The sequence below is a fragment of the Pleurodeles waltl genome, chromosome 7, assembly GCF_031143425.1.
Source record: "Pleurodeles waltl isolate 20211129_DDA chromosome 7, aPleWal1.hap1.20221129, whole genome shotgun sequence".
Lineage (NCBI taxonomy): Eukaryota > Metazoa > Chordata > Amphibia > Caudata > Salamandridae > Pleurodeles > Pleurodeles waltl.
In genome coordinates this window covers 942621240-942639053 of record NC_090446.1, presented here as the reverse complement: position 1 = coordinate 942639053, position 17814 = coordinate 942621240, and the positions used below count along the sequence as shown (strand labels likewise).

The following is a 17814-nucleotide window of genomic DNA, read 5'->3' as shown; positions in this document are numbered from 1 at the left end:
GTCGTCTGCAAATCCACACAAGCACTCGAACGCCACCCTTCCTTCACTTCCACTGCCCAGTAAACCTGTTATCTACTCTATTCCGACCATCTCCTCTACCAGAACCACTCGCCCACCTAAACCCTCCAGAGCGCCCTCATATAAGTACAATATCCCTATCACCCCTCATAGCCCAAGTGCCCCCGTCACCAAAACAGTTGCGTCAGAGCTGCACTGTTTGCTCCACAACTGCAGATCTGCAATAAAACACAAACTTGAAATCTCCGATACCATCAACTTGCACAATATTGACATGCTCTTCCTCACAGAGACCTGGTTCAACGATACCTCTCACTCTGTTTGATCTCCTTGTACCCACAGGCTATTCTATACTTAGAAATGACAGAATTGACAAAGTTGGGGGAGGTGTTGCAGTCATCTTTAGAAACTCCCTTCTACTTAAGGCTCTTCCTAACAGCTCCTGCCACACTTTTGAATGCCTTTCTCTTGAGCTTCAATTGCACCACCGCTCACCTCTCAGATTCCATGCTATTTACCACCCGCCTGGTAGCAGCCCTTCGTTTATTGAGGAACTCACGGACTTCTTCAGCGACCAATACACGCAAAGTGACAATCAGATCTTCGTGGGTGACTTCAATGTCCATTGGGGCTCACCTCAAGACTCCTATGCGAATTCGCTGGCCACCTTCCTCTCTGCAAACGATCTTATCCAACACTGCACAGAAACAACACTCTCTAAAGGCTCAATCCTGGACCTTGTTATTTCTAAAGCAGGCTTGCTGACTATCGCTACCCCTATTCTTGTAGACTGGTCGGACCACCTCCTCATCCCATTCTCTCTTCACCTATCACACTCTATAACTCTTGGCCAGCCGAAGAGGGCTACTTCCTGGTTCCGTGACACTAAAAATATTGACCTCAGTACCCTCTGTGATTCTGCTTTGCTATCACTTCCAAGGCTAGACCCGGACCTAGATGTTAACGAACTCACCTCCCAATGCCTCACAGTCCTTGCAGTCGAAATCAATAATGTCGCTCCTCTCCAAAGCAAAAAGAAAAGGCCCACTCCCTCAGCACCTTGGTTCAACAAATCCCTCTATGAAGAAAGGAAGCTCATAAGAGCCCTTGAGAAACAATGGAGACAAGCGCCCTCCACTGAAAATTTGGCCTTGCTTCGTTCAGCAAGATCCAAGTACCACAAGCGCATCTTCCTTGGAAAAGCGTCGCACTACAAATCCCTCCTTGACTCAGCCAAAAATAGACCCAAAAAACTATTCGACCTCATCAAGAACCCAAACAGCTCTCCCCCAACCTCCAAATTGGAAGATTCCACAAAGAAAGCAGCGGAATTCGCTGTATTCTTTGACGAAAAGGTTAAATCACTTGTAGATCAGGTCATTCATCCTACCCCTACAGAGGAGCGCAAATCCTTAACCATTTGGCAAGACTTTGACCCCATCTCTGACGATGCTCTCCTTAAATGCATCCTCGATCCAAAGCCCTCTAACCATTCACTTGACCCCATCCCTAGTGCCATTGCCATGGACTTCTATACTAATTCTCTTTCCTATTGGACCACTCTGGTCAACCTCTCCCTCAGTCAAGGCTCCCTTCCTGTTTACTTCAAAACGGGGCAGGTCACCCCTCTGCTTAAAAAACCCACCGCTGATGCGAACGACCTCAACAACTACCGTCCCATCACTAACCTACCCTTTCTTGCGAAAATCACAGAAAAATGTGTAGCGAAACAACTCTCTCGCCATATCAAGGAAAATGATCTTCTTGACAATTTCCAGTCCGGCTTCATTCAAAACTGCAGCACTGAAACAGCCCTGCTGTTAGTGATTGATGACGCGCTGCGGATACTAGATTCAGGGGAGTCTTGTCTTCTAATTCTTCTTGACCTTTCTGCAGCCTTTGACACTGTCAATCACAACACTCTCCTTAACACTCTTCAACAGAGAATGGGCATGGAGGGCACTGTGCTCAAATGGTTTGCCTCCTTCCTCTCTGATAGATCCCAAATGATCAAAATAGCGAACAGTCTTTCAACTCCTTTAGCGGTCAGTCAAGGTGTTCCTCAAGGCTCCATACTTGCACCCACACTGTTCAATCTCTATTTAGAACCATTGGGAAATCTCCTGAGTAAATCCGGGATCCAATATCATCTATATGCGGATGACACTCAGATCTACCTGAAGGTGGCCTCCACTCACGATCTCTCCTTCCTTAGCTCTACTCTCGACTCCATCCAAAACTGGATGTTAACTCATCAACTGATCCTGAATCCCTCCAAAACAGAATTCCTCCTCCTCTCCTCCTCACTTTCTCATCCCCCAGTGCAATCTTGGATGGATCAGATCAATCTAATGAATAATAAGCCCATCATTGTCGAGAGCGCAAAATCCCTTGGTGTCATTCTTGACAAAAAACTCAATCTACTCTCCCACCTCGACTCCATTGCAAAGTCTGCTCGACACCAACTGCGCCTTCTTTGGGGGATTCGTCGCTTCTTCCCGGAGCACGACCTTAAAACCCTGGTCCAATCGCTGGTTCTCTCCAGATTGGACTACTGCAACTCTCTTCTTACTGGCCTTCCCAAATCCCACCTTTCCCCCCTGAAGTCTATTCTCCATTCAGCAGCTCGTTTCATATATGGGGCCAAAAGAAGCGACCACATCACACCCATTTTATCCACCCTCCGTTGGCTTCCGATAGAGGCAAGATCTATCTACAAAACTGCATGTATCACTCACAAAGCCTTGCACTCCTCCTCCCCTCGCTACCTGGTGAATAAACTGAAACTCTCTGGGGGCTCCAGACCATCACGTAATGCAGAAAAGTTATTGCTTGAACCTCCCATTTTCAAGAAGGAAAGATCGATGGCCCAATCCTTCTCAGGCAACGCAGTGAGAATCTGGAACTCACTTCCGCCTCAGCTTCGGACCACCACCTCTTCCCAGGCCTTCAAAACTGACCTCAAAGCTCTCCTCCTTCAAAGACACTTCCAAATTTAATTCAAGCCCTCTGTTTTCTGAAGGAAGTCCTTTCATTATAGGATAATCTGTTCCCCATGCCTATAGAAGTGCCTTCCCTGGGTGTTTTTTGTGTTCTGAGTGTCTGCCATTTAGTGCAGTATTATACCTCTACCTGTATTTTGTACTCTTCTGTAACATGTACACGGCACCTTTCCTTCTACAACGTATCATTTGCTACCTCTTATATCTTGTTTGCTTTTGATACATGCACAACGGCCACCACTGCCTCATGTAACGTAACTATTGTTTTAGTGTTTTGAGTATCTACCATTTATTGCAATTTTTTTACCTCTACTCGTACTTTATTTGCTCTTGTATCCTGCACACGTCACTTTTTCCTTTCGTAACGTATCGTTTGCTACCTCGTGTATTTTTGCTCCTGATACTTGCACAATTATCACTATTGCCTCATGTAATGTAACGTTTGTTTTGTAACAGGCTCACTTGTAATTCTTCTCCTCTTGTATCTTTACTTTGCCTATTGTGAAGCGCTCTGACACCTTCGGGTAAAGTCCGCGCTATATAAAAACGCATTAAATAAATAAAAAGCACATCACAAGCATAAGAAGGCAAGATGGGATTCAACACCATCTTTCCTCCTCTTGCATTCAGGCAGGCAAGAAACTGTGCAGCTGCCACTTTGTGTTCCTTCTCGCCAGCATTCTCCAAATCTAAGCTCCTTCCAAAGCTGGCCCAAGCAGGCCTGGAATTTCCTGGGCCCTAGTCAAACCCACAGAAAAAAAGAGGCCTTGAAAGAGGTCATGATGCATATTTTCATCGTGCAGCTGGCTCCCCCTGGAGAGCATTTGGTCATTGTTGAACTGCAGGGTCCACCAACCCAACTTGCAACAGCAGAACCCTCCCTGGTTCCGAATGATTCCACACGGTCAGCATCCGGCCTTCTGGCCACACCAGTCCACACTTCTACCTCGCCCCCAAGATCCATGCCATGCCTGCACCTGTGCTGAGTATGATCTTCAACACATCTTCGACCCAGAGCTGACATTAGCCTGCACCAGCATTATATTGTGCTGCAAGATCACTAAGATGCAACCTACCAGACTAGTATATAATCCCTAGCCTCTTCCATGATGTTACAGTATTGGAGGCTGGAAACCCTGTTCTGCCTGGGTTCAGACGCAGTCTTGAGGCTCATAATGTTCCCACACAACGAAGATGAGGAGACGGACAGCTTACTCTCCCTGCCTAGCATGACTCTATTTGGGCCTAAAGAATACTTGTGGGTTGGACTCCCCAACTCTCCATTTACTGAACTAAACAGCTCTTTTGCAGTGATAGTGCGCATAACAGCAACATTTCTTGGCCTACAACTGCCCACTGTGGAGACGAAATCTAATCTATTAAGTGAAATACTTAAGCTAGGATCTGTCTTTTCAGAACCTCTGTTGCACTTCAAAGCGAATGTTATGGCCAATCAGACAACCACATAGGAAAAGCTGTTAAGATGTTACGAGGTGGGCATAGAGGTGGAAGAGTGAAGACAGACGAGGGATCAGAAGTTGCTCTATGGCAAACCTCTGGACTGAGGTATTAGGAACCTGGTTAAACCCAGACAGTAGCCACGAGTCGGAACTGGAAAGAGACAGTGACACAGAATACTGACACCAGAGAAATGCACCAGACAGGGGAATACATGTGAGTGAGGCATAAGAGGGCCACCAGGGGAAGCGAGGGTTCTTTTTGGACCTTAACATTTAGTACCCGAGCCACTTACATACTCCACCCCTGGACACAAGAACTCCATATGATGTACACCAGGTATGAGGTGAGTTACTGTAGTGATCCATCAAAGTGCAGAGACACATACAGGGAGTGCAGAATTATTAGGCAAATGAGTATTTTGACCACATCATCCTCTTTATGCATGTTGTCTTACTCCAAGCTGTATAGGCTCGAAAGCCTACTACCAATTAAGCATATTAGGTGATGTGCATCTCTGTAATGAGAAGGGGTGTGGTCTAATGACATCAACACCCTATATCAGGTGTGCATAATTATTAGGCAACTTCCTTTCCTTTGGCAAAATGGGTCAAAAGAAGGACTTGACAGGCTCAGAAAAGTCAAAAATAGTGAGATATCTTGCAGAGGGATGCAGCACTCTTAAAATTGCAAAGCTTCTGAAGCGTGATCATCGAACAATCAAGCGTTTCATTCAAAATAGTCAACAGGGTCGCAAGAAGCGTGTGGAAAAACCAAGGCGCAAAATAACTGCCCATGAACTGAGAAAAGTCAAGCGTGCAGCTGCCACGATGCCACTTGCCACCAGTTTGGCCATATTTCAGAGCTGCAACATCACTGGAGTGCCCAAAAGCACAAGGTGTGCAATACTCAGAGACATGGCCAAGGTAAGAAAGGCTGAAAGACGACCACCACTGAACAAGGCACTCAAGCTGAAACGTCAAGACTGGGCCAAGAAATATCTCAAGACTGATTTTTCTAAGGTTTTATGGACTGATGAAATGAGAGTGAGTCTTGATGGGCCAGATGGATGGGCCCGTGGCTGGATTGGTAAAGGGCAGAGAGCTCCAGTCCGACTCAGACGCCAGCAAGGTGGAGGTGGAGTACTGGTTTGGGCTGGTATCATCAAAGATGAGCTTGTGGGGCCTTTTCGGGTTGAGGATGGAGTGAAGCTCAACTCCCAGTCCTACTGCCAGTTCCTGGAAGACACCTTCTTCAAGCAGTGGTACAGGAAGAAGTCTGCATCCTTCAAGAAAAACATAATTTTCATGCAGGACAATGCTCCATCACACGCGTCCAAGTACTCCACAGCGTGGCTGGCAAGAAAGGGTATAAAAGAAGGAAATCTAATGACATGGCCTCCTTGTTCACCTGATCTGAACCCCATTGGGAACCTGTGGTCCATCATCAAATGTGAGATTTACAAGGAGGGAAAACAGTACACCTCTCTGAACAGTGTCTGGGAGGCTGTGGTTGCTGCTGCACGCAATGTTGATGGTGAACAGATCAAAACACTGACAGAATCCATGGATGGCAGGCTTTTGAGTATCCTTGCAAAGACAGGTGGATATATTGGTCACTGATTTGTTTTTGTTTTGTTTTTGAATGTCAGAAATGTATATTTGTGAATGTTGAGATGTTATATTGGTTTCACTGGTAATAATAAATTATTGAAATGGGTATATATTTTTTTTTGTTAAGTTGCCTAATAATTATGCACAGTAATAGTCACCTGCACACACAGATATCCCCCTAACATAGCTAAAACTAAAAACAAACTAAAAACTACTTCCAAATATATTCAGCTTTGATATTAATGAGTTTTTTGGGTTCATTGAGAACATGGTTGTTGTTCAATAATAAAATTAATCCTCAAAAATACAACTTGCCTAATAATTCTGCACTCCCTGTAATGTTATCATTTGCCCCCCCCCCCCCCACCACCGTGTGTCTTGTCTTTTTATTCCCTTCCGTCGGTTTTACCTTGTGTCTGTGTGCGCACTGACGCTGCGCGCAGGCCTTTGGAATGTTGGGGGAGGGAAAAACGGTGAGAACGATGGTTGAGGAATTCGAGAAGAGAAGTCAATAAAGAAAGATATTTACCTCACTCTCCGTCTCCTCGTCATTACACAAGGACATTTGGCGACAAAGGACGGGATAAAAAGCAAAATCCATTAGACAAGGAGCAGGCTGTGTTCACAGTTCTGGACAGGTTTATCCACTCAGGCATCTGAATTCCTGCCAGCAAGTTATGACCTCTTGACCCTGATTTTCTGGCTTCTTAGCTGACTTCTGAGCTGAACTGTGAGTGATTAACCCTTTACATGCCCTGAATTAACTAATGTGCTATACCTGAAACTGCCACAGGAGGGAGCCAGATCCTAAAAAGTGATATTTATAGTTAAACAGAGGCATTGTACAATCTAAATTTGAGGAGTAAAACAATTTGCTAGATCATTACCTATAAGTTTTATAAATAAAACCCCAGAACATTAACATTATAATGGCTAGCATAATGAATGCAATGGCAATGCCAAGTACCTTTTTAGATGTCCCAGGACCACATGCAGAAAGCTGGACACAATAGATCAAATGTTTTGAAAAACACTTGGAGGCTATTGATGGAACCAAGTATGATCCAGCCAGAAAACAAGCCATGATGTATAACTGTCTGGGGGTAGAAGGAAGAAGGTTGTTTGATCACATAGCTCCTGTTGAGAAAGAGGAGGAAGATCAAGAATGGGATGTGTTCACTGAAGTTAAGGCAAGAATGAAAAACTACTTTGATGCAACTATGAGCTTTAAAATGTAAAGATATAATTTCTATTACCGTTACCAAGCTCTAGGAGAGTCCGTTGAGTCATATGTCGCAACATTGAGGATGTTAGCTACAACGTGCTTGTTCGGAGACATGGATGAAATGATCCGCGATCAGGTAGTTATGCGCACCACTTGTATTAAAGCACAAGAAAAACTGTTGTGCCATCGCAACCCCAGCCTGGAGAAGGTGGTATCAACCATTAAAAGTATGGAAAGATCTGCAAAGGGAATAAAATTGTTGCGCAAACCTGATAACCATTCAGCGGATGTCAGTTTGATCCGCAAAGAAGGTGAATCATCTACAAGTCAAGTAAAGAAAAGAAATAGGAAAAGCAGTTCAATTTCACGCAGCAACAAGATTACATGTTACCGCTGCGGATCCAGTACCCATTTAGCATCCAGCAGAGGATGTCCTGCCATCGGCAAAACTTGCAAAGGATGTGGAAAGGTTGGACACTTCCTTAAAGTTTGCAAGTCTTCTCATGTGAAGAAAGTCTTCAAGGTGGAAGAATATAAAACAGACGAAGACTCAGACGACAGTGAAATGATGGAGAATTTAGTGTTGCTTGTGGCCTTCATCAGTAAGGAAGACTTAAATAATCAACCCAAATGCAACATTCATGTAAATGGGGAGAGTGTGGAAATGCTAGTTGATACTGGATCTAGAATTACTATCTTGTCAAAGAACACATATGAGACCTTAGGATGTAAAGCACCACTACAGGCTAGCAAGATTATGCCAGGAGCCTATGGAAGTCACAAAATGAAGCTAGAACGGGTATTTAACGCTGATCTGAAGTTCAAGGACAAAAGTACATCCTCAAAGGTGTTTGTGGTAGACTACAATGTCAACATCCTTGGTTGGTTGGAGCAGCAGAGCCCGAGTATATTGATCAACCCATGTCAACCGCCCTACGTCTTCAGTATTCAAGAAGACCGTTTGGAAAACATTCTTGAGGAATACAAAGACGTATTCAGTGGAAAACTGGGATGCTTAAAGAATTTCAAACATAAAATAATTTCGAAGGAAGACGTGCAACCTGTGAAACAACATGTAAGAAACATTCCTTTGTCTGTCCGCTCTGAGGTCACGGCTATTTTAAAGAATTGGTGTGATTAGGGAATAATAGAACCCATCAATGCGTCCGAGTGGCTGTCGCCCGTGGTCTTGGCTAAGAAAAGGAATGGCTCAATCCGTTTATGCATTGATCTTCGCCAACTCAACAATCACGTGGTAGCTGATTGCCAACTATTGCCTCTGATAAATGAGATGGTGATGACTTTGAACCAAGCAAAATTCTTCACTACTCTGGACTTCAGTGCAAATTACCATCAAGTTCAGTTGGAGGAAGGCTCAAAGAGTTATACAGCGTTCATCACTCCTGAAGGAGCTTACCAGTTCTGTAGATTACCTTTCGGGCTGTGTTCGGCATCGGCAGTCTTTCCAACGAGTAATGAATCAACTTTTTTCAGATATGGAAGGTGTAAGGTCATTTCAGGATGACATACTAATCTACAGTAAAACAGTGGAAGAACACCTATTTAAAAAAAAAAAAAAAAAGTATTACAGAGAATTCAAGACAGTGGTCTAACACTACAAAAAGACAAATGTAAATTTTTCAAAGGAACAGTAGAGTACCTTGGGCACATAATTGATGAACAGGGTGTTTGACCAAAGCCATCCCTAATATCTGCAATTTCAAACTCACCAATCCCAAGCAACAAGGAAGAACTTGCATCATTTTTAGGAATGTGTGACTTTCACTCTAAATTCATACAGAATTATGCAACAAAAGTGGAACCACTTCGGAAGCTAAAAAAGAAGGATGCAGCGTTCATATGGGATGAGATATGTGAAGAAACATGAAAAACATAAAAGAAGAACTTCAGCTAGCACCTTCCTTGCAGTCTTTCAGTGAAAAACTATAGAGCATAGTGACCACTGACGCTAGACAGGTTGGGGGCGGTGCTAAGTCAGAGAGTGGCTAAAGAGGAGAAAAGTATTGCTTTTGCTTCACAAAAACTGAGCTGAGTCGAAATATTCAGTAATTGAACTTGAGCTTTTAGCCTGTGTCTGGGCTGTTACAAAGTTTTAAAGTTTTCTTTGGGGTAAAGAGTTCATTTTACGTACAGATCATAAGCCATTAGTCAGCATCCTAGATGGAAAAGGTTCGAGTAAACCTGCTCCAAGAATAGCAAAGCTTGTATGTAAGTTACAAGAGTACCAATTCTGAACATATTACATATTACCTGCAAAGCGACAGTTACTGCTGACTACTTGTCACGTGCACCATGTATTAGTGAAATTGATTGTGAAGAAAACGAGTGAATGATGATGAGGTTCTGGTTGCATGTTTAATAGTGAAGAGCCCCATAGTGCTATTACAAAACAAGAATGGGAGGAGGCCACTAGCAATGACAATATATTTACAGAAATGAAAAAGTACATAATGGAAGGCTGGCTGCGTTAAAAGCGATTGAATGAAACATTGTAACCATATTGGAAAATTAAAGATGACATTGCCATTGTTGATGAGGTCCTCCTCAGAGGTGAAACCCTTATTGCACCAATGTCATTGAGAGGGAGGTTGGTGGCCCTGGCACATGAAGTTCATGTAGGAATGACAGGAACTAAACAAAAACATACGGAAAGGTATTGGTGGCCAGCCATGAATCGCGACGTTGACATATTTGTCAGCTGATGTTCCGTATGTGCTAAAGCAGACAAAACCATGTCTACTCACCGTTGTCCAATGTTGTTGGTTGAGTTACCCGACGGCCCGTGGATAAAAATCGGAATCGATTTTATTGGGCCAATGATTGTTCTTCCCCTAAACATGTGTTATGCCACTGTTAATATTGACTACTTTAATAAATGGATTGAAGCAAAGTTTGTATCACAACCCACCACGTCTGAGGTGACGACATTTCTGAAGGAGGTGTTTTGTAAGGAGGGCTTTCCACACCAGCTGGTGTCAGACAACGGAGTTTAATTCCTGTCACAAGAAATGACAATTTTCCTGAAAGTAAATAACATAGAGCACATACGGTCATCCTTATACCAACCCCAAAGCAATGGGCAGGTTGAGCTGGCCAATCGCTTAGTCAAAGAAACTATTCAAATGGCATTAAGGTCTCACATTCCTATCGCACCACTCCACCCAACACCACAGGCATAACACCCTTCGAGTTGCTCAGGGGTAGAGTGGCCATCACACAATTGCAGCCATACTGGTCAGTGGCATGGAAGAAATGGGAGACAAAGAGCTTGAAGGAAAAGGAGATTGAGATGAGAAAGCTAGTTGACCAACTCCAAAAACGCATGCGTAGCAACTATAATGCTAGAAATGCAGTCAAGGAAATGAATGTGTGCGCTGGTGATTTGGTGAGAGTGGGATATCGGAAGAAAGGAGTTAATATGAGCAAATACAGTGAGCCGAGGCGGGTGGTTAAAACTAAGGGCACAGCTGTCTTGTTGGATAATGGTCAATGGTGGAATGGATTGAATGTGGTCAGCGTTAAGGTACCAGAACAAGGCAGGGACCATGAAGTTGTTCATAATAGTTTGCCTGAACACAGCTAAACTGCAAACCACAGTGAACAGTGTAGAAAAAGCCAAGAAAATGCCACAAATGGTAACCCTTCTAACATGTCTTCAACTACAGTTGTAACCAGTCCAAAGGGCACTGTAACGACCAAAAGAGCTATTGTACCACCTGTCAGATTCAAAGATTACGTATTGAATTAAGTGTTAATAAAAGGGAAAAGATGTAGTGCTCCATCAAAGTGCAGAGACACATAATGTTGTCATTTTCACCCTGGGTGTCGTGTGTTTTTATTCTCTTCCCTCTCTTGTTCCTTGTGTCTGTGCGCGCGGCTGACGCTGCGCTTGGGCTTTTGGAATGTTGGGGGGGGGAGGGAAAAACGGTGAGAACGATGTTTGGGGCATTCAAGGAGAGAAGTCAATAAAGAAAGAGATAGTTACCTCACTCTCCATCTCCTCCTCATTACTACCTCCGAATAATACTGCTCTTTTTGGCGGGATGCATGTACACTACCACAATATTGATTGTTGCACACTACACCAGAGACCCTATAGTTGGTTGTAAAACTGTTTATTTTTTTTGATACGGTTCACTCATTGTTGAGTTGGCTCTGATCTTTGACATTCTCTTTCCCCCTTTACCACGGTAAGTTCTTCACGCTAAATCTCTGTGGCCCCCCCCCTATACTATTCAACAAGGATAGGGAATTGTGAAAACAAACGCAATACTGGATATTGTCGCCCACACACTTGGTATCGGACATGCCACTTACAGTAGACTGGATTGATAGCCTTTGATATACCTGTTTTATCACATTCATACGACTGATGTGACTGCATAATAATCTAGGAATACTGTCATACGATCGTAGCAAATGGGTGAAATGTGATGAAGGAAAACTCTTGATACCTAAAACAATGGCAATAAAGATATTAAAAAAAAAAAAAAAAAAAAAGGCAAAGCCGTTCTCAACCCCTCCAGTTAGTTGACATGCGGCCAGGCTACGTAGACCAGCTCCTGGTGATCCAACATTCCTTACTCAGCACCACGTTCTGAAAAGGCCTGTGATGCAAGCGCCAACAATTGAGTGCATTTTTTTTTCCTTCTACATCTCCAGACAGGGATTTTAAGAAGGATGTTATTCTCTTCAGCAAGCCTAGCCTTGTGATGTTTAAATGTGATCTTTTTTGTGCTGCTACATATACATGTGCTGTGGGACACGGCCAGGTAGATCTTGATGGCCATTACAGAGGAACTCCTGGTATTCTTTGCCCAGACTATTCAACATGTGGTGAATTATGATTTATGTGCTGGCCTCTACACTACAGACTTTGGCATGGGCATCAGTATATTGCTCAGGTGTTACACCTGGTTGCATGCAACTGGATTTTGAGAGGATGTACAAGCGTCTCTGAAGGACATGTCCCCTGATGATTCTAGAAATTTGGAGGAGCGGGCCGATTTTTTTGCTAGAGAGATTTACAGACAGACATGTTACAGCTGCTACCTAGGGTTGCTTTTGCCACCCTACCAATTCTACCAGCAATACAGGATGTATTCGTGGGGCTGGCATATCATTAACGGTAACGCTTTCACAAAGTGCAGAAACCGGCTTCAACATTTCACAGCTCCATGGGACTTGGTAGACGAAACCGGGGACACCCTTGAGGACATCAGTCCTCCTCCTCCGTCCCTGGCTGCAGCAAACTCTAGGATGCTCTGATTCTCTTTAGTAGGACCACACACAGAGAGCAAGGTCTGTCTTTTTTCTCCCCACTGAAAATCATTCACTTTGGATCAGCAGGTATTTCAGACCGTTAAAGGGGCTACTCACTACCTTTCATTTCATCACCACTTGCTCACCCCCTGTCTCAGCTCAAGTTTTGACAGCTCTTGGTACCATTGTTAAGCATATATGCAATATGTTCCTGCCCCAAGAAGCCCCAGAAAGAATGCTGGACGAAGAAGGGAATTAGTCCTGCTACTTCCTTATGCCCATGAAATATGGAGGGCTACGACCCATTCTCGGCCTCTGAATACCTTCTTCCAGAAGAAAAAAAAAAAAAAGCTTACTTTGGCTCATGTTAATTGTGCTCTGAGGATGGGATGGTGCCCTTGGACTTGCATACTTTATATTAAGATGTGCCCCAGCTGAAGTCCCTCAGCCTCTATCTCTGTGGTTAATGATGTGGTCAAAATGCATCCACTTTTCCATTCTACCCTTTGGCCTCACCTCAACTCCTCTGGTTTGTACAAAGGTGATACTGTTGGTTGCAACCAATCTTTGTAGATCTAGGATAGATGTATTTCCATACCTTGAAAACTGGCTGTGAAGGTGAGCTAGCTGCAGTCAGGGTGGACCCCCTTCAGACAAGGGATCACACTGCCATCATTTTGAGGTTTTCCATGTGTGAACCGAAATCCCATTTGATGCCTAGACAGAGAATTGTTTTCATTGGATCCTTCCTGGATACAGTGGCTTTAAAGATGGTGCCACATCTTCACCTGATTCCGCAACTTATGTTCCCTATGTTTTGGGCTCAGTCCCAAGATGGATGGTTCTGAGGCTTTTTGGGCACCTCATTGCAGGGAAAATACGGGCTCTGCAATGTAACCTCAATTTCCATTAAGCGCAGTACTGGGACAACCTGTCTGACATGGTTTGTATCTCAGATGAGACAACCTGGCACCTTTGTTGGTGGCAAGTGGAAACCAGCCTGTCTTATTGTATCGGCTCTCCCTGCCTCACCAAGAGTTCACGGTTGTGACAGGTGCATTGTCTCTTGGTTGGGGAGGTCACCTGGGGGAGGTTGAAATCGGGCGTCTGGGGTCTCAAGGATAAATCCACTTGTTGGATCTTTGTGCCAGCCACATCATGTTATCAGGCTGCCCCCGACCATCGGGAAATCTGGGGCAGGTCCTCGGTGATACTTCAAATGCCATGTGGAACTACAAGGAGCAGAGGGGATCTACAGAGGAACTGTGCCTTTGTAGGTGGCTGGCTCAACAGGGGATCTTTTTAGTGGCAAATCTTCTGCATACCGAACCAGCAACAAACCCTACTTGTAACAAAGGAGTTACAACTGTGTTCCTGAGTAATACTGAAATAAGTCATTTGGAAAGCAGCTACATTAAGCTGCACACCCACATTCATTAAACAATACAGTCGGGGTCATGCCAGGAATGAGGTGGTAGTTGGACAAACCGTGCTCGTAGGATCTGCAGCTTTCAAGGTTTTGGTACTGCTTTTTAGACTGTACACATTGTGCACAGCATGTGATTATGCAGCACTAAAGGGTGCAAACCAACCGTTACAGGTAAGTACATTTTCTTATTTATTATTTTAACCACTGGGGTCCAAGAGCCAGAATACTAAACACACTAAAATTTAATAACCAAGTTAAGTCTTTTGGGCACTTTAGTCTTTTAGGATAGTGATGGCGCGCAGTCATTGCTAATTCCAGGAGGTTTGAAACTTCAGTTCAGTCTGACAAAATAGATAGCAACTTAATAACTTCAGTTTCAAAATATTGGTAGAATTATAGCACACTATTATTGTTACCATGCAGGGTTCAGTGTTTTATAGACCATCATATGTGCAACCAACACATTTCACTCTTGGTAGTGACGCCAAGAAAGCAAATTCTATAAGAAATGACTGTAAATTGAATGCTTTGGTGACCGATATTGCAATACCAATATCGGTTGCAAATTTAACTGCCACCAGAAGGCATGAGGGGGGCACCCTAATAACATGATGTGGCTGGTTAAGCCTTGAGAAAGCTCCACTAATTGCTGGAGTGAAACACATATTAGCTGCAGGTTCTACTGTCAAACTCGTTTATTTTGAAGTAGCTGTCTGACTTGAGAATACTGAAAGTTAATATTGGTGGCATGCTATGATTTCACGAACTTTTGTTGAGCGTGTGTAATATGAATTGTGTTGCCACATACAGTGGAATTACTAGAAGTACGCATGGTCTCTGAAACACACACTCAAGGCTATTATCAGGTTTGTACCAACCTAAGACCATACCTCCTTGAATTCAAAGAGTTTACTTCAAAAGTAGATGGACAGAAAATCAGAAGGTGCTGGCATCTTCTAAGGATGGAATGATACTCAGCATTATTATTGTGTCTTAGTGCAAGGGACTAGATTTGTGATAGCATTTTGTTCAGAGGCTAACCAGATGTTATTTCTGATAAAACTGAACCTAGGACTTTTACCCTATGGCGCTAGTTCCAAACCTACTCTGGGATATTGAAGCGCTGTCCTGGGGTTTTAGGAGTAGGTAAATCCTTGCAGTAGGGACTGAAATATGCAAAGAATATCAGATGTGATGAGTTTGCTGCACTTTGGTGTCCCCTATTATCAGAGTGTTGCTCTGATGCAGAACAAAACCGAAAACAACGCGGAGCACCTCCCTAGGGGTTGAATCATTGTTGGACCTTCTGGAGAGAAACACATGGTATTGAGTAAACCTGCAAGGGGAGAGTTACATAACCATACCAAACCTTGTAGTGTGCACCTAGAACCAGGAGGCCATAAGTGCTGCAGGTTTGAGTTGATAAGAGTCTGCACTAGGAGTTCTATCTAGCTGTAGTACTGGAAGATCTGAGGTTCTGTCTGTTGGTATGGAGTTGCCCCTGTGGATCTCTGTTTGAGTACTTCATGTTTTTTAGATGCCTGGCATATCTCGCCTGTGGCTCCTGTGCTTTGTATGGCTGTTCTGCATAATTTTCGCTTTACTCAATTAATTCCTGTTGTTTCTGACTTGGTTTAGGTGCTTGGGACACTCTTCATTTATGTCTTGTTTATGGTTGAAGAGTTCCAGAAGGAGCCAGTGGAGAACATGGATGATGTCATTTATTATGTGAACGGCACTTATCGTCTACTAGAGTTCCTGGTAGCACTCTGTGTGGTTGCTTATGGTGTTTCAGAAACTGTCTTTGGCGAGTGGACGGTTATGGGTTCCATGATCATCTTCATCCATTCCTACTACAATGTGTGGCTTCGTGCTCAACTAGGATGGAAAAGTTTTCTCTTGCGACGAGATGCTGTCAACAAGATCAAGTGCCTGCCGACTGCCTCCACTGAACAGTTGGAGCACCACAATGATATCTGTGCCATCTGCTATCAGGTATTGTGGTACTGTGACATACCAAGCAATATAGTGTGCCTATGATGCTGCTGTATAATGCTTGAATACGTAGTGTTGGAATGTCAAGTGACACATTTGGTGTGGGTATGCATGCAAGAACAGTTTTCTTTTATTAATAAGTAGCACGCTTTTTCCAGTTCTTTATAACACCCAGTGACTGTTATGTTGTTATGTTACTCTGCTGACAGTATGTGCATATGCACACACCCTTTTCTCCATCTCTGTCCTTCGCCTCCCGTTGGCTGTCTGTCTTCCCATTCCTCTTCTACGTGGACCACATCCAGGCTCAAGGTTTGTATATACATTTTTTCCTGATACTTATGGTAGCACAAGTTTGTAACATGTGACTGCAGATGCATGTACGCTGCATATTTCTGCCATCTAGTGTTGGGTGTGGATGTTTGCAGTTTGTTTTTGTACAAAGTTGTTTTTGAGTTAAAATACCTTTTGTGACTCCAGCCTTAGCCCACAGTATACCAGGGCAAAGACTTAACCTCAGATTGGTTATTTCTGTCATCGGGTTCGGTTATTCTTATGCCAGCTCTGGAACTGACAACACTTCTTGGCCTGGAACCTTGGTGGCAACCCCAGGACTTCAACCCTAGTTATGAGGAAGCAGTTTGTTCACCTCTTCTATGCAACTCACAAAGCATTTCTGTCCACAACCTGCTTTGATGCTACGCTACGAGGACTTTTACCTGGGCCGTAGTTGGCACCGAAAACCCTATAATGAATTCAGGTCGTACCTGAAAATGACTGTAGGGTGTTGTGTACAGAACACCCTTCTAGTTCAGTCTTAGGTGCACACAAAATTCCCCTTCTCTGATCAACACAGATTGTGTAGCCTGCTTGACACCAGAGCCATATGAGGCCATCTGCTCCTCCTGCAAGGCATTTTGGTGCAAGAAAACTCTTCGAACAGAGAAGCACTGGTCACACTACAAAATGCAGCAGCAGGAATCACCCAAAAACCCTTATGAATTCGGGCAGGAATATATTGCTGAAGGAGAAGAATCAGGCCCATCTAGTCTTCTAGTGGTGCAGGGGTAGGACAGCCCAGAACTGCTATCCGCCATGGCTTCAGAGTCTGATCAGGAGGAGGAATACCATTTTTTGAGGACCCAAGACCACACCGTGGGCCCCTGTTACTCATTCAAATGCATGAGTGTCAACCCCCAATGAAGACCGAGGTAGAACACTCATTCCATAGGGGTTGGGCATTGAAGACTGAGCCCTGCCTCAAGAGACCCTGACCTTCATAAACTGTTCCAGCAACAGATATCCTTCTAACTCAAGAGCTGTGCTTGACCCAAAGCAAGCCATCAGCAAAGGGCACCTAACTGCCTCTGCACCGTGCGCCTAACTGCCTCTGCACCTAACAGACCACCAGTGGAGCTGAAGTTAACACAGACTGCCAGCCAGATCAGCACCAAGCTTAGCGTTGAAAAAAACTTCGAATCTGAGCTCCGACAACTCCAAGGGCGCGATCAAGCTCCAGGAGAACTCTCACCAGCCGCAAACACCCTTCTAGATCATTAGAAAGAAGAGATTAACTTCTGAAGAAGAACTCTCCTTTGGGGCTCCCCTAATTCTCTTCCAAAGCAGCGTAGAGTCTGGACTACAAGTCCACTTTGCTACCTGGTTTCCTATACCACAGCCCTCTTCACCACCACACAGTTTCACACTACCACAGTCGTTTAAAGACTCTACCCTAGTTAGTACACACTCATTTTGTCCACGTTGGCCCATATCTCCCCAAGGACCCCTTAC

At 44.1% G+C, this 17814-nt stretch overlaps 1 protein-coding gene across 3 annotated transcripts in view; it reads left to right on the top strand.

Moving 5' to 3' along the window:
• RNF145 (ring finger protein 145) overlaps positions 1 to 17814 on the top strand; it is a 300893-nt gene that overhangs the window by 183736 nt on the left and 99343 nt on the right. For all 3 annotated transcript variants that reach the window (XM_069199658.1, XM_069199659.1, XM_069199660.1), the window contains exon 10: positions 15667 to 16023. In XM_069199658.1, coding sequence (XP_069055759.1) covers positions 15667 to 16023 — 357 coding nt within the window. The remainder of the gene's footprint in view (positions 1 to 15666; positions 16024 to 17814) is intronic.